General features: G+C 59.7%; 2 protein-coding genes across 4 annotated transcripts in view; one reads left to right on the forward strand and one right to left on the reverse strand.

Moving 5' to 3' along the window:
* PSAP (prosaposin) overlaps positions 1 to 4776 on the forward strand; it is a 33867-nt gene extending 29091 nt beyond the window's left edge. Inside the window, exons 10-14 of the mRNA XM_075534813.1 lie at positions 1901 to 2084; positions 2181 to 2338; positions 2515 to 2595; positions 2776 to 2883; positions 3898 to 4776. Coding sequence (XP_075390928.1) covers positions 1901 to 2084; positions 2181 to 2338; positions 2515 to 2595; positions 2776 to 2883; positions 3898 to 3933 — 567 coding nt within the window. The 3' untranslated portion in view covers positions 3934 to 4776. The remainder of the gene's footprint in view (positions 1 to 1900; positions 2085 to 2180; positions 2339 to 2514; positions 2596 to 2775; positions 2884 to 3897) is intronic.
* A 563-nt stretch (positions 4777 to 5339) lies between these two features.
* CDH23 (cadherin related 23) overlaps positions 5340 to 21360 on the reverse strand; it is a 410239-nt gene continuing 394218 nt past the window's right edge. For 2 of the 3 annotated variants that reach the window (XM_075533398.1, XM_075533397.1), the window contains 22 exons: positions 18913 to 19029; positions 17669 to 17893; positions 17008 to 17177; positions 16697 to 16834; positions 15777 to 15896; positions 14439 to 14616; positions 14082 to 14293; positions 12166 to 12357; positions 11848 to 11961; positions 10926 to 11055; positions 10574 to 10825; positions 10336 to 10497; positions 8747 to 9003; positions 8339 to 8436; positions 7882 to 8002; positions 7721 to 7800; positions 7570 to 7610; positions 7424 to 7484; positions 7025 to 7154; positions 6799 to 6921; positions 6465 to 6569; positions 5340 to 5863 (listed from right to left, as the gene is read on the reverse strand). In XM_075533398.1, the coding sequence (XP_075389513.1) occupies positions 5537 to 5863; positions 6465 to 6569; positions 6799 to 6921; positions 7025 to 7154; positions 7424 to 7484; positions 7570 to 7610; positions 7721 to 7800; positions 7882 to 8002; positions 8339 to 8436; positions 8747 to 9003; positions 10336 to 10497; positions 10574 to 10825; positions 10926 to 11055; positions 11848 to 11961; positions 12166 to 12357; positions 14082 to 14293; positions 14439 to 14616; positions 15777 to 15896; positions 16697 to 16834; positions 17008 to 17177; positions 17669 to 17893; positions 18913 to 19029 (3353 nt within the window). In that variant the 3' untranslated portion in view covers positions 5340 to 5536. The remainder of the gene's footprint in view (positions 5864 to 6464; positions 6570 to 6798; positions 6922 to 7024; positions 7155 to 7423; positions 7485 to 7569; positions 7611 to 7720; positions 7801 to 7881; positions 8003 to 8338; positions 8437 to 8746; positions 9004 to 10335; positions 10498 to 10573; positions 10826 to 10925; positions 11056 to 11847; positions 11962 to 12165; positions 12358 to 14081; positions 14294 to 14438; positions 14617 to 15776; positions 15897 to 16696; positions 16835 to 17007; positions 17178 to 17668; positions 17894 to 18912; positions 19030 to 21360) is intronic. The other variant, XM_075533399.1, reaches the window with a different exon arrangement.

The raw sequence follows: 21360 nt of genomic DNA on the forward strand, positions 1-21360 counted from the left end.
GAATCTGCGCCTTCCCAATGCATCCAGGACCGGCTGTGGTGGTCATTGACTGTCACGTAGTTCACCTGATCTCCAGGCAGATCAGGCCAGGAAAGCGGCCCTGAGGAATTTGTGTCCATCATGGCAATGCACCTGCTCATTCTTCACGTGTAGCACGTGCTGACCCATCAGCATTCCATTGGGAAACCTTACATGGAAGATCTTAGCGTCTGGTCTTCCTCCTTCAGACGACTTTTGTCCCCCAGACCCAAAGAGCACGTCCAAGGAGCAAGCTGAATCCCTTGTGGATGCCAGACCTGCTGTTGCAGTGTGTAAGGCGTTCTGCAGGGAAGACTGACAGATGGACACGTGGGAATGTGTGTAGGGAAAGATGGGAAAGCATGCTAAGAAATAGTCGCTTCACAGTTTGGTATTTTTGTGTTACAGAGGTTCTCTGTGATTTACCTCAGTCCATTAGAGCCCATGGACTCTTGGTTTCCAAGTTTTTAGTGTGCTTCTCCCGGGCTGGTTTTCAGTGCGCTGCTGGCTCTCTTTAAACATGTTTATCGCCAGGGTCTGTCCCGAACCTTGCCTTACTCCAGCCTCCACGGGGGAAGTCTCCTCCTTTATGTTTTGCTTTTGGCCGTTCCTTTATCCTTTTGTGATTTTGTAAGTCTTAATATCTTTTTCTGAACTTGGGTCGTTTTTGCTATCCTTAGTTTGTCTTTTTTAACTTTAAGTTTTGGTTTGTGTGTGAGAGAATTTTTCAAAATTAGATGCCCTGTTGGCAGTGTGTCGAGCATTTGGCCACAAACCCAGTGGCCAGGCCTACACTTCCTAGCTGCTGGTTGCAGCGGCCCATCCTCCCAAAGCCCCCCGCCAACTCAGCATCCCCAGGGGCCTCATGCTCAGTCTCACAACAACCCGTGTCGTCTCCTGATAGCCACAAGAGGGTGCGCGGGTCCTCAGCTTCAGAGTTTTTCTTTCAAGGGCGCACTCAGGAGTTTGGGAATTCAGTATGCATTCCTGGGAGCAGGAGTTTGGCCTTCACAGATGCTGGCTTAAGCAGCAGGGCTGACCTTTCTGCTAACGGGAGAAGGCAGTTCTCTCTGTTTCCCTAAAGGGTGCTCTGCCCGACTCCCCTGTGGTGGCCCTTCTGTGTCTGCCCCCTCCTGCTGCCCTCAGCACCATGGTCCTCCTTCCTCCTCCCCTTTCAGTTGTGTGACTCTGGCCTGTAGGGGTCACACTTTATACCAGGGATCCTCAAAGCATGGCCCGCGGGCCACATGCATGCAGCCGGCTCGTCCTGTGTGCATAGGAATTTGTTCATAGTATTTTTTTAAATTATAGCCCGGCCCTCCGACGGTCTGAGGGACATGAACTGGCCCCCCTGTTTAAAAAGGTTGAGGACCCCCTGCTTTGTACGGTAGGAGCTGCATATTGGGCCTAGCCACCCCATCAGCAGTTGGATTTAGCAGCCACTTGCTTGGAGGGACTGAGGTTTTCTGTTTCTGCTCCTGTGAAGATTTACCACCTCAGAATCCCACGGGCAGTTCTGCTTGCCTGTAGCGGTGCTGTGATTTGGAATCGACTTGGTGGCAGTGAGCTTTACTTGCTAAAGAAAGCCCAGCTTCCACAGCTTAGCCCATCCCAAAGGTCTGCAGTGAGCGTGTGCCCTGATGTTAGCGGGCAGGTCCTCTCAGCTTCTGGGTCTGCCCTGCCCTGCCCCTTCTCTCAGGAGCATCTGACCCCGTCTCTACTGTGTGCATCCACTGCCCCGGGGGGAGTTAAAGGGGACTTCCACTACCGTCAGCCATCATGCCGCCTTCCGGCTGTAGGCTCCCTTCCTGGCTAGTGTGCTCACAGTCTCCCACCCCTGCTGAGCCTCTAGCTTCTCACAGGATGCTCCCTTGTCTTCCAGGAAGAGATACTCCATACTCTGGATACAGTGTGCTCCAAGCTGCCCACCTCCATGTCCAAAGAGTGCCAAGAGCTGGTGGACACCTACGGCCCCTCCATCCTGACCATCCTGCAGGAGGCCAGCCCTGAGTTGGTGTGCAGCCTGCTCCACTTCTGCTCCAATAAAAGGCTGCCAGCCATGACTGGTGAGCCCCTCAGGCTGGAGGGTTGGGCAAGCCCCCCACTGGGCCTGAGGAAGGACCGTGTCAGCACTAAGTCTGAGGTTTCATGTTCTTCCATAGCTCACGTGACTCAGCTGAAGGATGGAGGCTTCTGTGAGGTGTGCAAGAAGCTGGTAAACTACTTGGACAAAAACCTGGAGAAGAACAGTACAAAGCAGGAGATCCTGGCTGCACTGGAGAAGGGCTGTCACTTCCTGCCGGAGCCTTACCAGAATCAGGTGTGCTCACAGGCCCCAGCCAGAGGTGCCCTCCCACCCCCGGGAAACCAGCCCATTCCGTTTCTGATACGGAGTCCATGAGGGAATCTGCCGACTCCAGTGGGGCAAAGTGGGAGCCGGTTGGGGAGGGACCTCGGGGGAAAGCATGCCCGGCCCATCCCCCGTTTCTCCAACAGTGTGATCAGTTTGTGGCCCAGTACGAGCCTGTGCTGATTGAGATCCTAGTGGAGATGATGGACCCCTCCTTCGTGTGCATGGTAAGCCGGGCCGGCCAGTGGGAGAGGGGCTGAGAAGGTGAGAACTAGGGCTCTGGGCCCCTTGCTTTGCTTGTGCCCCGGGTCTGTGATTGTGCACCAGAGCCGAGTCTGCCCGCTCTTAGAGGTTTGGAAAAGATTAAGTGGGAGCGTCTAATCGTGTTCTTGCCCCCTTTCATATAGAAGGTGGGAGCCTGCCCCACAGCCCACAAGCCTCTTTTAGGCACCGAGAAGTGTGTCTGGGGCCCGAGCTACTGGTGCCAGAACATGGAGACTGCCTCCCAGTGCAACGTAAGTCATGCACGGGCCCCGCCTGCCCGCGACCAGGTAGCCCGCCCATTCCCCGTCCTGCCTTCCCGACCCTGGCCTTTGCGCACAGCTCTCTGCCCTCCCTCTGCACTGAGGGGCCGCAGGGACGGGACTGTTGGCTCTGGGGAATGTGGGCTGGGGAAATACTGGCTTCCTTGCCCCTTGCGTCTGGTTTGCATGAGGCTCGGGACAGTTGGACTCACTGCTGGGACTGTGCACCAGCCCTTTTGCCTGCTGGGTGCATCTGCCCTGGTTGGAGCGTGCCTGGGGCTATGTCCCAGGTCCCAGAGCTCCCTGCAAGGGGCCTGCGCCAGCCCAGCAGGCTTGGGGGCTGTACTGCCTTCCAGGGCAGCTGTTTGCCCAGGCTTACTTTTCGCAGCTTTCCTGGGGTTGTTGCCGACTGGGGTGGGGTGGGGTGGGGTGAGTGTGCCCCTAGGTATTAGGGGCAGGGCTTCATCACCTGCCTCAGGGTATGGGGAGTGCAGGGAGGGGCGGAGAGGCCAACACCCAAGACAGGCCCAGCTCCTTCCCGCTGTGCCCCAGCATGGTCGGTGGTAGCCCTGGCTTCTCTCCTGTGGGAGGAATGTTGGAAGGCTGAGCTCGGGTGTAGGAGCCCTGGGCTGCCCACCTGGTAGGCGGGCCAAATGCCAGCCATCCCAGAGGGAGGAAAGTGAAGCTGTCTGCTCCCTTGGAGGCTTGCAGCCTCAGCCCCTACGCAGGGTCGCTGTGCGCCCGAGTCACCTCTGCGGCAGTGGGCTTGGCCTCTGCACCAGGCAGAGCTGCTCTGGGGTCCTCTGTGCAGCCTAGCTGCCAGGACATCCGAACTGGATGGCAGGGCTTGGGCCACCTGCTCAGTGGGGCAAAACATGGAAAAGCTTTGAAATCTGCTGTGTCTGAGGAGTCCCACCCCCCAGCGGCCTCAAGTCCCCAGGTCTCAGCTACGCTCTTTTTCTGGCGTGGAGTCTCACTGACGACGGGACCATTTCCTGTCCGCAGGCTGTGGAGCACTGCAAGCGCCACGTGTGGAACTAGGAGGAAGCCTCTGTCCAGAGAGCCGCAGCGTCTTCCACTCACGAACGCACACGGCTGTGGATCGCGGTTTAAAAATGGGTTCTGTTTCTCAAGTCCTTGCTTGTAACATTACTGTCAGTGGTGCAGGGGCAGGGGGACCTGCCCCGCCCTGCCCCCATACCTCTGTGTCCCTTTCCTCTGCTGGACAGGGACATAGACTGTGCCTAGGGGGAGGGCTGTGGGGTGCTGGCCTGAGCCAGTGCTTCCCGGCCGGTGGCCATCCACCCTCCAGCCGGCTGGGGCCTTGCTCAGAGCCTGCACAGGTGCCCGGATGCCAGTGGGGTTGGCCTCCACCTGGGCTGCAGGCCGCTGGGCAGCGAGGCTGAGCCAAGGCAGTCCCTGTGGTGGAGCACACGTGCTTCTTCAATTTGGAGAGGCTGCTTGCTGCTGGCTCATGGGACGTGGGCCGGGTTCCCTGTCTGTTCCTTGTGGGGTGTTCTGTGGGTCTGGGTGGGAGGGTGGGGGGGACTCTAGCCCCTTGTGACAGTGCTGAGGGTGGTGAAGGGGGCACTGCCCCATCCCTGCTTCTTAGCTGCTTCGAGCAGCCACAGCATACCTGTCTTAGCTGCTCCTTTTGACCTTTCTTTTATGTCAGTGCTAATGAGATGCCGCGCCTTGGCTTCCTGGTGGAGGGTGGCCCAGTGTGGCATGGGCGCCACCCCAGGCTCGGCCTCCTGCTCCACTGTAGTCCTTCCTGCTTCTGCTGCCAGGAAGACAGAGCGCTGCTGGTCCATGGACCTAAGGAGGCGTGTTTGTTTTGCACTAAAGTTTCTGTGACTTACCAATAAAGTTCTGTCAACCAGAGCTGGCCTGTGTGTTTCTGGGGCCTCCATCGGAAGGGTGTGGGTTCCATCTAGTCCCGTGTCTAACTACCTTGACCCCCTCAGTGGCTGGCAGCTCCGCGAAGCCCCTTGGTCAATGAGATCCCACCTGCTTGTTCCAGAGAGACCCAGACTAAGGGTACACAACCTCCCAATTGCCCTTCCTGCCCCAGGCCAGCCCACTCCTGTCACTCCCTGCCCTAGGCCAGCCCTGCCTGGTTGTGGCCGTCACCACCCGTGACCCTCCCCGCTGCCCCAGACCAATCCCACCCCAGTCCCCAGCCAGGCCTGCGAGAGTGACCAGAGCCAGAATGTATTGCTGGTTCCTCGTCAGTCATTTTTCTTGTGAAACAGACCATTCCAAACACTTCCACCGAGTACCAGGTGAACAGAGTGAAGGGGTAACGTCACGGGAACAACTTAATTGAAAACAGGAATGCACGGGCACACTCAACATTCAAAACCCGGGGACAGGAGTCGCCCACGTGTGGGGGCTGCCGGTGAAACGGGGAAGCAGGGCTCCCTCCGGCCTGCATGAGACGAGGTGTCCGTCCACTGGGGTGGCAGGGTGCAGGGGTCTGGGAAGGGCAGAGGGCCAGCTTGGCCCATCACCCAACCAGGGCCCCCATGGGGACCCTCCTTTACCTCCAGGCCACAGACAGTTAGCATTTTGTTTTGTTTTCTTAAAAAAATAACCAATCTTATGAAGGTGGAGACGGGGCGGAGCCGCCTGGGCAGGGGCCTCACAGCTCGGTGACCTCCAGGGGGCTCTCCATAATCACGTCGCGCAGCCTGTGCAGGGGCGTGGATTTGGCCGACTCGGTGCGGGCATTGCGCTCGAAGGCGCTGGCCTCAGCGGCTGTCAGCGTCTCCAGCGAGCGGCCCAGGCCCTTCTGGTCGTCCTCGGGCAGGCTGTTGAGATCGGTGGCCAGCAGTGTGCCCGTGCTGCCGTGCACCCCGTGGATCCCATCAGCGCCCTTGAACTCCATGGGTGGCTTGTGGCGGAACCGCAGACTGCCCTGGTCTGGGCTGCAGGCCCCCGATGATGACTCCAGCTCCGTCTGGATCAGCTGTCGAAAGCCAGTGGCAGAGCCTCAGGCACCCTCCGGGGCCAGGCCCATGCTCCTGTGCCCCCCCACACCCACCCCACACACGAGGGACCTTGCCGCTCTGGAAGCAGGCCCTCCAGCTTCTAAGACAGGGCAGGGGCTCTGCTAGTACTTAAGTTGCTAACGTGCTGTCGGTCCTATTGAGGACCCTTGGTGCAGCTGTGTCTGGTCTTGTGTCCACCTTGACCTGAGTTGGGAGGGACTGTTGGGCCCGGCGGAGAGGGTGCACAGGTGAAGCTGGAGGGGCTTGCAGGGTGCTGTTGCCCAGGTGGGAGTGGCCTGGCAAGAGCTGGGGTTCCCGACTCCCTTGGGCCCCTGAGTGTGGCTGTGAGAACCATTTCAGACAGACGCCACCCCGCCGAGGGATCTTGGGGTGCCACACATCGGAGCAGCAGTGCCCCCTCCCCCCCAACACACACACACAAGAGCCCAGAAAGTAGAGCCTGCCGCTGCAGCCCTGGCAAGGGGTCTCCAAGACGCTTAGAGGAGCAGCAGAGCGAGTGAGCACCCCCAGGGCTGGGGCACGGCACACAGCCCGCCGCCCCTGCCCGTGCCTCGCTACCTCGGAGGTGGAGGAGTGGCACGAGGAGGCTTTCTGCACCATCCGTTGTGCAAAGAGCTTTTTGAGCCGCAGGTAATCCTCCAGGACCACCTTCAGCAGCGAGCCCTGGGGGAGCGAGAGGGTTAACCCTCCACCGGGCCCCTCCCCGCTCTGCCCACCCTCACTGCGGCACCTGGATGGAGGTGGTGGAAGGAGGAGAGTTGGTCATACGGGACCCAAGGGTGTGTCAGCTGGGACCCGGGTGGGCTCACAAGATCCTGGCCGAGGATTGATCTCTCTCTCCTGGTGCTTACATTCGTCGGGGCTCGGTCTGAGTGGGATGCAGCGCCCTCACCTTGATGGGCCCCTCCCGGATGACCTGGCCCAGCTTGGCGATGTCCTCGTACTCCTGGAGGGCTGCACGCAGGTAGCGGTCATCTGCGGGCTTGACAGCTGCTGGCTCACGCCCAAATGTCCCCTGGGGGCAGGGAGCAGTAGCTGGAGCAGAGGCACCCACCCCCCTGCCCCCAGGAACCTGGCTCCTTGAACAGGAGCCAGGCTGCCCCTCCCTGCTGGCTCACATGTGTGCGGGTGGGGCTGTTCCACAGGTCGGCGATCTCGCTCAGGTTCTCCGGCAGGTCGTCCTCGTGCTCCGCCTGGGCAGCCAGCTCCAGGTTCCGGCAGAAAGGATCCAGCCACACGGGGTTGGCCCTGTGAGGGGGTGGGGACAGCCTGAGGGAATGGATCGCCCCCATCCCGGCACCCCCTTGTCCTGGCCAACTGCTGCTGTTAGACTCTAGGCGGACGGCAGTGTATCAGCCTGGGTCTACGTCCCCCGCCCGGGATGGGGGCTGGATCAGGAATCGGGGGCCCAGCGTGGTTCACAGAGTGGGGGAGAATGGCAGCTGGTCCACCAGGGGGTGCCCACTCCTGCCAGCTGCAGGCTCCCCTGGTGCACAGGGCATCTCCGGACCACTCACCCGTCGAAGGAGTACTTGTTGGTGTTGGGCATGTCCATGATGTCAATGAAACCTCGACTCCCTGCAAGGAGAAGGCTGGGGAGTAGCCCAGGCCCAGCCTTTTGTGCCCCCACCCGCCTGCCATCTGCTCCCCTCACAGGGCTCACCTGCCGAGCCTGCCACGATAGCCTTGAGCTTCCGCTTGTGTCTGGAGGAGCAGAGACCGGGCCGGTGAGGGGCTGGACTGCCTCTGCAGGGCGTGCTGGGCACCCCGCCCTCAGGGTGGGGTGGGGGAGGGGGTGGGGCGAGAGCACTCACATGGTCCTGTAGTACCAGTTCATGAGGATGAAGAGCATGGCGGCCACGCAGAGGAGGATCGCCAGCACGATGATGGCCATCTGGGGAGGGAGGGGGGGCTGGCATGAGCGGCGAGGGCCCCTCTGCGAGCAGCGACAGCAGCCAGGGGCCACCGGGGCTACCTGCAGCGCAGACATGTCATCGGGCAGCCGGACCGAGATGGCCGGCTGCACGTCCAGGACGTTGTAGTTCCGGAAGAGGTTCCGCAGCTGCTCCTTGTTCTCGTCAATCATCTGGATAACCCTGGATGGGAGGTGGGGCCTCAGCTTCCCTCCCCCTGCCCGGGCTTCCAGCCCACCCCCACCGGAAGGCCCCATGTCCACACCCTGCACACTCCCCCCCCCCCGGAAGACCAAAAGCCCCCTGCTCGAGGCTGCTTTGTGTCTTACAGGGCAGTCCTTGCATCGCTACACGGCTCCCCGTTCACGGATGGGGAAAGTAAAGCTCAGATGGGCAGAACGCAGATCTATGTCCCTGCCCGCCCCAGGGTGGAGCCCCATGTGGCAGGTCCGCTGGTCGATGGTGTCCTCTATGCCCCTCTGGGTCCCCGCTCCTGCAGCCAGGCAGGGCTCCACCCACCTGTCCACATCCAGGATGCGGTTGGTGTCCCGGTTGACCACGTGGATGAGCAGCTCGGTTTGTGCGAAGTTCACCCGCCCCTTCTTGTCCACGTGGAACTAGGTGAGAAGGGGCGTTGTGGACTGGGCACTGCAGTGTGGGCGGGGCAGGGGCGGAGGCAGGCCTCTTCTAGGTACCACTGCCACCCCACCCTCATAATACACCCGTCTCTACAGAATGCTCACTGCAGGCCAAGCATGGTGCCAACCGGGCCAGTCCATCGACAGGTGAGCACACAGGCCCAGACCAGAACTATCTAGAGGTCACACAGGAAGTACACCTAGTACGCACACGTGATTCCCTGACCCCACTGCAATGCCCTGGCCCCGCAGCACCCCCTCCAGTGGGCCGGGTGGGCCCCACGGGCACCTGGACATCGTCAGTGTTGACGATGGCACCAGTGATGTTAGACAGCAGGCGGATGAACGCCTCCTCAAAGCCGCGCACTCGGTCGGGGATCTCATTAATGACGATCTTGACACGCTGGTCGTCCCTCAGGATGTAGATGCCGATGATGGCCGTGTCATTGTGGCCCGCCAGGTCCCTGGCCACGATGTCCACCACGAAGTAGCCAGGGCTGTAGGCCATGAAGAGGTCGAAGGTGCGCAGGATCCCGTCCACACTCCCTGCGGGAAGAACCCCAGGGCAGGCCGGCTCAGGGGCCAGGGGCCAGGGGCGTGGTAAAGAGTTGGGTCGTGGGCCCATTGGGGGAGAATGTGCGGCCAGTGTGGAGCAAAGAGGACAGGGGCTGTGACCAGCTGTCTCACAGGAGTGGCAAACCTTGTGCTTTTTTTTTGTTTGTTTTTTTTTGCGAGGGGAGAGAAACCAGACATTGACATCTTTATGCAAAAGCGCTTGCTTTTGAACCACTGAGTTTTTGTTGAACAACTTCACAGGTGGAACAAACTTCTGTGGTGGCTGGAGTCAGGTCAGGGGTGGCGGGTGGTCCAGGGCCTCCCCTGCTCCAGGCCCAGGGGCTGTGCTGTGGTCATGCTGGAGCCTGTGAGCACAAATCCACCAGCCACAGTAGAGGGGTGACCAGAAGTGGTGCCACATGGTCTTTTCTTAGAGGACAGCAGGCCTGGGTTCAAGACCTGAAACTTTCTAGTGAGTGACCTTCAGCACGCAACCCAGCACCTGTGCCTTGTTCTACCAAACCGAGAGCAGCAGAGGCTAAAGACGCAGGGAGAGGGCCTGCTGTGTGGTTGGAGAAGCCTTCCTGGAGGAGGTGGCCTGAGAACTGGATTTCAAAAGATGGAAAGGGCTATCAGAAGGTAGAGGCTGGAGTGGGGATCGCATTCCAGGAAGGGAGGACAGTGTAGAGCTGAGCAGCTGGACTAGACTGGGCACAAGGTCTTTGTTTGATATTATTAGTAGAGGGGGCATGTGGAGCTGGAAAGAGGGGTTAGAGGAGGCCTTGAATGCCAGACCAGAGAGTCTGACTGTGCCTATGAACACGAGTGGGGAAGTGTTCGAGACTCAAGCATTCACACATCCTTACGCACAGCGGCGTGTTTAGAGGCCTGGCTTCCCAGGGCTTGCACACTGCCGATTCTGGGTGGTGGTGAGGGAGCAGGCCAGAGGGGCTCGCATGGAAAGATGGGTGAGGGGGTAAGTAAGTGGAAGAATGATGAATGAAAGGAGGAAGGATGGGCAGAGATGGACAGATAATAGGTGAAGAGAAGGAAGACCGGTGGGCAGATGCCATGATGGATGGCATCAGAGAGCAGACGGGACTAGGTCTGAACATGGGCTGGGTGGCTGAGTAGTGGATGGAAGGAAGAGTAAGTGGACGAATAAATAATGACTAGCTAGCTGGATGGACACTTGCTTGGGCAGATGGACACCACACACACAGACCCTGTGGTGCTCACAAGGCCGCCTCTCTCCCCGGGACTACCGTGCATGCCGTGCCTGAGGTCCTGGCTAGGGACTGCCACGTGTGGCTAGGCACTGACCCATGGTAAAGACCTGGCCCACATCTTCAGAGTCGTTGGCGAAGGCCTGGAAGTAGTGGATGGCCAGGATGCCGTAGAACACCAGGCTGTTGTTGCCGATGTCTGCGTCCAGGGCCAGCACCTGGATCAGCTCTGAGCCCATCTTGGCATCGGTGGCCACTCCTGCCGGCACAGGCAGGTAGACGTAAGTGGCAGGCTGGGGGTGCTCCACCCCGTGGGTGGCCAGACCCTGGTGTACCTGCAGTGTACTCAGACTTGGTGAAGCGCGGCGGCTGGTCATTGATGTCCTCCAGCACCACACGCACCTCCTGCAGTGTGAGGTCGGTCAGCGGGTCGAGGGCCGGCGAGGGTCCACGGGGCGGAGTCCAGCTGCGGTTGCTGGAGGCCTTGACAATGAAGGAGAAGGCAGCCTCCCGCTCCCGGTCAAGGTCACGCAGCACCAGCAGCCGCCCATCGGGCTGCAGGTGGAAGTTCTTCTCTTCATTGCCGGCTGTGGGTGGGGCCAGGGCACAAGGTCAGGGCCGGATGGGGCCCATGGAGGCTCCCTCTAGCCCCTAGCAGTCCAGCACTAACCCCCGGGGCGGGCCCACCTGCAATGAAGTAGTACACAATGGCATTGGGGCCCTCGTCTGCATCCACGGCACCTGTCACATTGCCCACGAGGGTGCCGCGTGGTGAGTGTTCGGGGACCATCAGCAGCTGGTACTGGGGGCTGCCTTTCTGTAGGAGGGGAGGGGGGGCACTGTCACTGAAGGAGAAGGGGCTGCCATCCCTGCCCAGGGCCCTGGATTATGTCTGTGTTTATGTAGGGCAAACAGAGCCAAGGGTAAAGGCTGCGAGATGCCAGTTGTCCCCAGGGCGGGTCGCCTCATGACAGCCTCCACAAGGACAGGGCTGAGCTTGACATGTCCTCAGAAGTATCCCTGGCACATGGGTCAGAGTCGGGCAGAGGATGGCTGCTTAGCCTGGGCAGTGACAGGCTGGCACAGAATCACCCAAGAACAAACAGTACATCGCAGGGCACACAGGAAGATAAACCAAGCAGCCCCCACCCCCCCAGCCCTGCAGCCTGAAGTCCTTCCAGCCCAGGCCCCAGAGAGTCCAGCTACTCTGGTGCAGTGGGGTGGAGTGTTAAGCCGCTGGCTGAAACGATGGTCATCGGACACCACCAACCAGTCTGGTGAAAAAGACAGTGCCGTCTGCTCCCCTGAAGACGGACAGGCTCAGAAACCCCAAAGAGCTTCTCTGCTCTGCCCTGTGGGCTCGTCAGTTGGGGGCAATGGGCTTGGTGTGGGCTTGCTTGCTTGTATGCAAGTACACGAAAGTCTGTTCTCGGAATCCAGGGCTTGTCTGCTCCCCTGCGCCTAGAACTAGTAGCTGCTCTAGAGAAAACTCTTTAACCCCCCATGAAATGTAGGCAGTGGACGTGCGTGTGTGTAAGGTGTGCACGGGGTGGCGGGGTGGGGCAGGAGGCAGGCGGGCCGTGGCCACTGCGGGAAGGAGACGGCTTACTGGGGGCCTCACGAAGAGGGGCTCATTGTCGTCGATGTCCTCCAGGGCCACCTGCAGCGGCTGCATGGTCTCGTAGGGCACCGGCTGGCCCAGGTCGCTGGCCACCAGGATGAGCTGAGGGTGGAGGGGAGCAGAGGGGGAGAGTGGGACGTGATGGGGTGGGGAACCAGGGAGGAGGAGGAAGAACTTGTTGCCTTGGCGCCCCGGGGTGGGGGGCGCAGTTCCCGTGGTTCAGACCCCTGCTGTGGGGAAGTGGAGCCCCGCCCCCAGAGAGGAAGCCCCGCCCCGCCCCGCTCCCACGCCGGGACCATCCCTTACGCTGTACACGGCCTGCTGCTCGCGGTCCAGGCGCTGCGCCGTCTGGATGAGGCCGCTGATGGGGTCGATGGTGAAGTACTCCCAGTCCCGGTTGCCCGCTGTCTTCAGGAAGCTGTAGCGCACCGCCCCGTTGAGGCCTTCATCCTTGTCGGTGGCGTAGACCTCGTACACGTTGGAGCGCAGCGGAATCTCCTGCGGGACCGAGGCAGGTTGGCGCGGGAGGCGCCGGGGCCCGCGTGGCCACCTGCACTTTCTCCCTTAGCAGAAAGTCCTGGTCACCCAGCGCGCAGCGGGCTCAGGACCTGCGGGCGCCTTGACTGGGCTCTTGATGTCTGAGCAGCTGCGAGCTGCGAGCTGAGTCTGCCCCAAGACCTTGGCCCACTGTTAGTGCAGCGGGGGTGGAGTGGGGGGGACCTCGGCATGCTTCCCAGGAGACCGCCTTCCGGGAGCAGAGCCATTCCTCGGTGCCCCCAACCCTAGTGCATGGGGAGGCAGCCACCCGTTGTCCTCTCTGCTACCCCAGGCACAGGGTCTCTGAGTATCCCAAATATGGCTGAGATTACATGTGTGGGTTCTGGTCTGTCACTAATTCACCATGTGACCTGGACATGGCAACTTCACCTCTGAGTCTCATCTCCTGAAATCCCATAAGTCTAAGATGTAACGAAATCAAATGGAAATCACTCTGACGGGGGCCAGAGAGAGCGTGAAGAAGACAAGTTTCTTGTCTTTAGTTGAAGTATCTGCTTGGCCTGGTTTCATTGTGTATCTCATTGGTCCTCACAATCAGTGACAGCTAATTCATAAGAAGCATGACAACACACAGATAACCACTAAAATTCTGGTTGTTGGGCGACATCAAGGGAAATAACTCAGTGAGTGGGACCGCCTTTGGAGTGGAAAAGTGCTAGGTGATCATTAAGTTATATCCTGTCTCACTTCACACAAAAATGGTTTGAAGTAGCTTATAAGAAAGTACCAGTTATAGTAAGAATAGACATGTTACAAACTCCAGGTAAAGGGGGGAAAAGAGGGGCGTGGAGTTGTCAGGGAGCCGGAGGCTGAGCGGTGGGAGGCGAAGGGTATGTGTGAAGTCCTTGCAGGATCACTCCGGTCTGGGTCTGAGCTCCCTGGCTGGCAATGCAAAAAGGGGCTATAGAGGTACCAGAGATGCCAGGGGAAGCGCTGTACCTCCTGGAGCTCTGCTGGGGGAGAATGCCTCTCATGGGACCTCAAGGGGGGCAGAGCATGACAAGGCGACTTAGGACTGATGTTCTCTGATGCAGAGACCTGCAGCAGTCTGGGGGAGACACCCCATTGTACCACCCAGGAGCAGTTGGGGCAAAAGAAGGGAAGAGCAGGAGAGTGTGCCCCCGTCTTTACTGGTCATTTAGACCAGAGAATGGAGGAAGAATTGGAGAGGCTCCATCCCTGGCCACTTCCTGTTTCTTATTCTGAGGCCAACCCCGGCCCCCAGGCTGTCTGCATACTGCCGTCAGCACATCAGACAGACAGACGGGCTTGTGTGTTGAGTTGGAGACAAGTTTGGGGGAAGTGGTGACTGGTGAGACCGTCCTTGGCAGCAACATGGGGACAAGAGTCAGGGCATCTCCTATTAATAGCATTCCTGTTTTGCAGATGGAAAACCAGCCTCAGAGACTTCGTTGGCTCAAGGCCATTCGTTGGACTGGCAAGCTGGACTCCAACCACATCTTTTGGAGACGCGCCCATGCTCCCAGCGACTGTTCAGGCTTGCCGTGTGTGGTGCCAGGCATGTCTGGTCACTTCTTTGGCCTCTGTTTCCCCACCTTCACTGAGGAGGGCCCTGCCACTCCCCCAGGGCCATGACTGAAGGACGAAAAAGGGGGGTGGACATTGGAAAGTGGCTCAGGCTGGGACCCTGGTGGCGGCCGTACCTCTCTGATGTGTAGGATGGTGCCGTTGGGTGGGCGTACAAAGACGGGGCGGTTGTCATTGACGTCGATGACCTCCACCAGGAGCATGGTGGTGCCCCAGAGAGGGGGCATGCCCCCATCTGTGGCCACCACCGTCAGGTTGAACCTCTCGTAGGACTGCAGTGGCCGCTTGGTGGTCACCAGGCCTGAGTCTGTTTCTACATGGAAGACCTCTGGCAGGTGGGCAAGAGAGGAAGGGCATGACGCTGGCTACTCAGAGCACCCCTTCTCTTCCTGACCTGGGCAGCAGGCATGCATGGCAGTCTGCCCCTGTCCAGCCCCAAAGGCCATCATGGGTGTCCAAGAGCAGCTACGTACCGGCACCAGGGCCCTCCAGCGAGTAGGCCAGTTCTGCGTTCGAGCCCTCATCCTGGTCGGTGGCCAGCATGGTGATGACGGAGGTACCTGCCGGCTCGTTCTCGTACACGCTGGTGCTGAACTGGGGCCTGGAGAACTGTGGCCGGCAGTCATTGACATCCAGCACCTGGATCACCACCTGGGCAGAGAGGAGAGTAGCTGTCCCCCAGGGGCTGCCCCTTCTTACTCTATCCTCTTGCTCTTCCCTCCTAAACCAAGCTGAACTCACTGCCCTCCAGTCAATAGCGATGCACAGTGACCCTATAGGACAAGGTAGATCGGCCCCTGTGAGCATCTTCGTGGGAGTGGAACGCCCCCGTATTTCTCCCGAGGTGGGGCTGGTGACTTCTAATGGTCAACCTTGCAGGTAGCCTCCCAGCGTGTAACCATGGTGCCACCAGGAAGCACCGATGGCCCCCCTTGCAGAACCGGCAGCTGAGGCTGAGGGAACTTAAGTGACAAGTGGAGCGTCCTCAGCTGGGGGGACCTTAGTCTTTCCAGTCCCAATCCTGAGCTTTTCGAAGGCCCTTGTATGTGACAGGGACAAGACTCAAATAACCCTCTTCCTGCTGGGTGGCCTCAGCTGGTTCATGCTCCCTGCTGAGGAGAACTGATCTCTGCTGAGTCAGCTCCTCCCCTCCTCCAGGACCAGAGAGGAGGTGGAGGTTATGGGGGTGGGGGGTGGGGGTGGAAGAGTAAGTCCAAAGGGACTGAGTGGAGAAGGGACAAGATTGGGTTTGGGGGTTGGGGGTAGGGATGGGGATAAAGAGAAAGTGAATCCTCAAGGCTTGGGGTTCTGGTAGAAATGGGGAGAGAGAGCGTAGGAGGGGATGCTGGCCCCCTAAGAGCTGTGTGGAAGCTAGCCGTGGTACAGCACAGCGGGGCAGGGCTGAGGACCAGCGCGCCCCCCCCCCCAGGTCCATGCTCTTCAGACGTGCGCATAAAGGTAGTTCCTTTGCCATCCCGTTTGGACTCGAGACTCTGCTTCCTGCACAGTGACACGGAGGAGGCACCAGCTGGATCTGGGTTGTACTCAGGCGGGCTTAGCTGCCTTAGCTGGAGTTTGGAGCCAGAGATTGTCAGTCTCGGAGAAGCCCGGTCTTCTTCCACCACAGCCATGGGAATGTACTCAGCTAACCCCCTGCCTCCTCCTTGCGGCCTCTCTGCCTCTAAGGGGTCTGGGGGGGGGGGGGGCTCTGCTTCCACGATGCAGCAGCCCTTCCTAAAAGCCTTGCTCGCTGCCCCGACCAGCCCAATCCCTACTGCTCCTGGCCCGGCCAGCGGGCCCAGGCCCCTCACCTGCACCGAGTTTTCTCGACGGTTGCTGGCTGCATCCCCTGGGTTGTCTTTGGCCAAGGCGGTCAGGATGTAGTGGTCCTTCTTCTCCCGGTCCAGTGAGGCCAGTACATAGATGTCACCCTAATGGGGGTGGGGCGGGGGTGGTGGCTTCAGGCCCTTTATTCAGAGAGTTGCTGGGCATCTCCTATGTACTGGGCACTGCTCTGGGTGCTGGGGATTCCGTGTCAACAGAGAGATGAGAACCTGTGCCTGAGGATCTCACATGCTAGTGGCTCTCCTTGCCTCCACCAGCCCATGACAGCCTCTCCTGGCACTGACCTCCAGACCAAGGCCCACCCGACATGTTCCTCCCTCCTAGTGCCAGGCCAGGAGCATGAGGCCTGACTGCCTACACCTGGCAGGGAGGAGCAAAAGTGTGGGGGCGAGGACAGTGGGAGGGGGGGTGTACTGTCTGACCAACAACCCCTGGGCCACAGGGCGAGCCCTCTCCTTCTATGAAAAACGGCAGCTTTAAACCACCTAGTCGACCTTTAAAATCCTCCCTCATCTCTTCCTCTACACGACCGAACCTCACAGAAACATGGATGCCCGCCATGTACACAGCAGATGTTCCAGCACATGCCCACCCCTTCCCAGAGTTGGCCTGCGACAGTCTCAACAGGCTGACCCGAAAAGCCAAGCCCGAGTCAAGCTCTTCAGCCCGGTGGGGACACCCACAAGTCTGTGCGCAACAAAGGCTAGTTTCAAACGACTCTTGTTCCTTCCGGGGCCTGTCTGGGCCTCTGGGGCTCTGGGAACAGGCTCTGCTGGCTAAAAACCCCCGAGGCGGCAGGACCAGAAACGGTGGTGGCTGCAATGACCTTGGGTGGTGTCTCCTTTGACCCTGAACCTTTCCTATCCTCCCCCGCTGCGCCCCTTACCGTGGTGGGGTTGATGGCAAACTTGCCCTCGCCATCCCCGAGGCTGTACTCAATGAGCGCGAAGTTTCCTGAGTCGGCATCGGTGGCGGAAACGGTCAGGATGACGGTGCCCACAGGCACATCCTCAAAGACGGCTTCCTGGAGCCGGGGTGGGGGTGGGAGAGGGAGAGTAGGTCAAGGTCAGTCCCAGAGTGGCTGCCTTGTCTCAGGAGCTCTCTGGCCTTATGCAGAGGGCCCAGGGGCTGGTTGGTCATTCCCAGAGGTCTTAGAACTTGGCAGGGTGGGCTCAACCCATTGGCCTGGTCCCTCACCTGGTAGGAAGGATGGTCGAAGATGGGGTTGTTGTCATTGATGTCTACAATCTCCAGGAAGACCGGGATCTCAGCTGCCCGGGGAGGCGATCCATTGTCAGAAGCCCTCACGGTGAAGTTGAACCAGTGCACCTCTTCATAGTCCACCGTGCAGTTGGCAATGACCTTCCCTGAGACACAGAGGCACCCTCTGACAGCCCAGTCACTCCCTACACACGGGAGCTCCCTGCACCTGCAGAGAAGGAGCTGGAGCTCTGAGGGCCACCTGCGGCCTTTAACAGGAAAGGAGGCTAGACGGCTCTGTCCAGTGGTGGGCCCGAGAGCCGCGGGGGACCAGTGTCTAGTGGTTCTCCTTACTGGGGGACCTTTTCACAAGCTAGTTGGGTGAGCCTCCTCTGCGAGGTGACCCCTCACTGCTAGTAACCAGGAGAGCTTGGGATGGTGGTTGGGGTCAGGGGTAGTATGCCAGGCTCCCAGCAGACCTCAGGGCTTTCCATCCACCCAGGAGCGGGCACACGGGTCTCTCCTCTTGGGTGGGCATCTGGAGGTGAGTGAGATTGGCCATCTTGGACCTGGATTGGGCTCCTGAAGGGGCGGGGGGTGGGGTGCCCAAGTGGAGAATGCGCAGCAGGCAGCTGTCCTCTGGTGGATTCCAACCTACCGGAGGAGGGGTCTTCTAGCTGCACGGAGCCCGGGGGTGTGATGTCCAGCAGGCTGTAGGTGATGAGCCCATTCAGGCCCTTGTCAGGGTCCACAGCAGCCACGGCGATGAGTGTGGTGCCCGGGGTGGCCCCCTCCAAGACCCGCTCTGTGTAGTGGGTGATCCCAAAGGGCTTGAACTGGGGTGTGTTGTCATTGACGTCCAGGATGCTGACCGTCAGTTTGGCTGGGGTGAAGGTACGCAGGGGCTCCGGTGGGGCTGGCTCAGGCCCTGCCGAGCCTCAGCCATGCCAGAGCCACGCCAGGAGCAGGTGGCACACCTCACAGCCCTGCAGCGACTCCTTGGCACTTGACATCCCCTCAAACTGTGGTCCCTCTGCTTCCGGTCACGCACGCCTCCATCAGGGAAGGGGCCTGGGTCCTACTGGCTGACCCACTGACCTCGGTGGAGGCCCTGACCCTCACTTGGCGTCAGGTCCCTGACCTGTTCAGGGAGGTGGGCCTGGATGGTCATGGAGACCCTTCCTGTGATCGCTCCCCTCTACACAGCCAGCCTCAGCCCTCCGGGTCTCTGGGCTGTGACCATAAGAAGCCACTATCTGTCTGGCTGACTCCATCCAGCAGAGACCACCCCATCCCTGTCCCATCTCAACAGCCCCCTCCCCACATCCCAGCTGGTGCCTCAGGGTGCAGGCAGGGTGAGCTGTCCCTGCAGAGGGCCTCGCCATGCGCTGACGCAGGCCCTACTCTCCCCTGCTGTGGCTGTGACATCTCTGTGCCACCTCTCGCAGCTTCTGAGCCCATTGCAAGGTGCCTGCCTTTCACTCACTGATGACAGACAGTCTCATCCAGCCCAAGCCTCTGTTGAGCCTCAACTAAAATCAGTCCTCTGCTAGGGAGCCCGTGCCGACTCACGGAGAGCCTCTTCTTCCATGTGCTGGCTCAACCTCTTTTAACCCCCATTTGGCTCCACCAAGCCCCCTTTCCCACTGCCGAGCCAATTCTGGGCTTCCGGATTTTCCCAGTGAGCTCACCGAACAATTGGGTGCTCAGCTACACCAGACTCACTGAGATTCGCTGGCCACTGCCCAACACCCTACCCCATGGGCCCAGTGTGGCCTGACTACCGGCAGCCTGTGCGCCTGTGTGCGACCCCCCCACCCCCACCTCCACGTCTGTCTCTGACCCGCCCTCTGCCCTGTTGGGCCTCAAGAACCAAGAGCACATGCCTGCAGGGAAGCCTACCGTTGGGCACGCTGACGGCCCGCTCCGGAAGGTCGCTGGCGTTGTCAATCACGGAGACGGTGACCTCGTAGGTGGCAACCAGCTCCCGGTTCAGTGGGGACTTCACCATTACAGACCCTGTTGATCGGGCCAGCTCAGGTTCAGCCTGAGGGGAGTCCCCTAAAGGCTGGGCCTGGCAAGGGGTGCTCCTGGCCATGACTCCCACCCCTCATAGAGAACAAGGGCCCTTATGGGCCCCGGGATGTGCTGGTCTCAGCTTTGACTGGATGGCCTCCCAGCCTCCTGTAAGCTGGGGCCCATCACTGCCCCAGGCTCAATACTGAGAGCACGGGCAGCCTTGGGCAAGTCAGTTAACATCCGTTCCTCATGTGTAACACGGGCATGATTATGGCATCTACTCTGTAGGGTCGTTTGGTGGATTCGGAAAACGTTTGTGAGCTTGCATTGGTGAGGTGACTGCATGGGCACCTGGCACACAGTGAACTCTGGCATGAGTTACTTGTTCAGAAGTGTGTGTGTTAGGGGGGCTCCAGAACACAAGGAGGCCTGGGGGAGCCGAGAGGCACTGGACGGGGGCAGCCAGGGGCAGGCCGGGAGCCCCAGGCAGCAGACCCCTTGGGCTTGGTCAAGAGGAGTTTGTGCTGGCAAGGGTTTGCTTCCTTCTCTCTTGCCTGCTGCCACCCAGAGCCCAGCCTGCCCATGCAGAAGCAGAAAGGGACCCTCCCAAATCTCGGGGTTCGGAGTGGACAGACCTCGTTAGGTTGACCTCCCACAGGCTGTGCTGGGACCCTGCTTCCTGCCTGTCGCTCCTCGCAGTGACCCCCACCTAGTGCAAAACACCCTTTCCCTTGACAGCTCCCTTCCAGGTGCAGGGGCTTCTGGGACTCCCTTCCTCTTGGCAGACACCCCCACCCCCATTCCTGCTGGGCTTCTGTCTTCCGAGGTCCCCAACCATAGAGTGACCACTTACCCTGGGCCTCCTCCTCCTCCTCCTCCTCCTACTCTCGCTCCCTGTCCCTCAGGCGGGGGAGCGAGGATGGGGAGAGGGCAGCTGCATTCAGTCTGCAAAGGCTGGGCCCCGATCTGGCCCGGGCCCCACAGGACCAGGACGGAAGGGATGGTGGGGGGTGGGCATGGAGGGAGGCAATGGGGTGAAGCAGAGAGGAGATGAGGTGGGAAGTGACAGAGAAACAGAGCTCAAACCTGCGGGCCTGCCAGCCGGGAGGAAGAGAGAAGAGGTTAACACCAGTTAGTTCAGGGGGCAGTGGGGATGGAGCAGGGCGGGGCTTGGGGAAGGAGGCCAGGGAAAGAGGTGTGGGAGGAAGAGGTGAGAGCAGTGGGCAGTGGCAGGAGAGGCAGAGGGGAAGGGAGCACGGGGAGCAAAAGTGGGGCTCAGTCAGGGGACACATGGGGCTGAGGCTCTAGCACGAAGGAAAGGGAGGGGAGGGGAAAGGGAAAGAGTGGGGAGAGAGCGAGGAATAGGGAGCAGAGAAGACACTGGAAAGAAAAATAGAGAAAAGAGAATCAGTAAAGGGCAGAGAGGAGGAAAGAAAGCGCACAGGGGAGTTAGAGCACTCAGTAGCTAGAGAGCGGAGCAGCTCTCCAAGGTTCTGAACAAGCCCCACACCCAGGGATGGTGCTCATCTGGGACCAGCCGAGTCCGTTCACCTTCGGAGAAGGGTGAGGTTTTCTTCCCAGAGCTGGAAACCTGCAGGGTCAGTCCACGCTCTCCTGTATGGTCGCTATGAGTCAGAGCTGACTCGGTGGCTGTAAGTTTGGTTTGCTTTTTTTTTTTAAGTGTATTTCCTAAGGTGTGCCGGGCCCAAGCCACGCTATTTTTAATTGGTCTCATATGCCAAGTGCACAAAGCCAGACAGTGAATAAGGAAGGTGAGAGAAGATCAGACACCTCTGAATTGTGGTGGGGAAGGATATCGAATATCCCACGGACTGCCCGCAGGCCGGATAACTGAGAAGGGTGGGCAGGCAGTCCTTGGAAGTGAGGATGGTGAGACTTTGCCCGCATGCATGCTCTCTGGGCGGCCAGTCCCTGAAGAAGGTCGCCCCGTTGGGAAAGCGGAGGGTCAGTGAGAAAGACAAAGACCTTGATGAAATGTACTGACACGGAGACTCGGAAACGGGTTCAAATATAACGATCGTGAGCATGGTGGCAGGACCGGGCAGCGTTCCCTTCTGTTGCACACAGGTTGCTGGGAGTCAGAACGGGCTTGCCAGCAGCCATCACCCACCATGCTTGGAGATCCCTCCCCTCCCCCCCCCCGGGGGTCTCAGGCACAGCGGGAGTGAGTCACACACCCCCCTCGGCTGACTGCACACTCTGACCATGGGTGCTTTTCTTGTCTGATGAATACACCGAGCCTCTTTCTTCACCCTTCCTACGACTGCCACGCACTGAAGTATTTTCCATCTGAGTGTGTGCCTGCAAAGT

Source organism: Tenrec ecaudatus, chromosome 16, assembly GCF_050624435.1.
Source record: "Tenrec ecaudatus isolate mTenEca1 chromosome 16, mTenEca1.hap1, whole genome shotgun sequence".
Taxonomy (NCBI): Eukaryota; Metazoa; Chordata; class Mammalia; order Afrosoricida; family Tenrecidae; genus Tenrec; species Tenrec ecaudatus.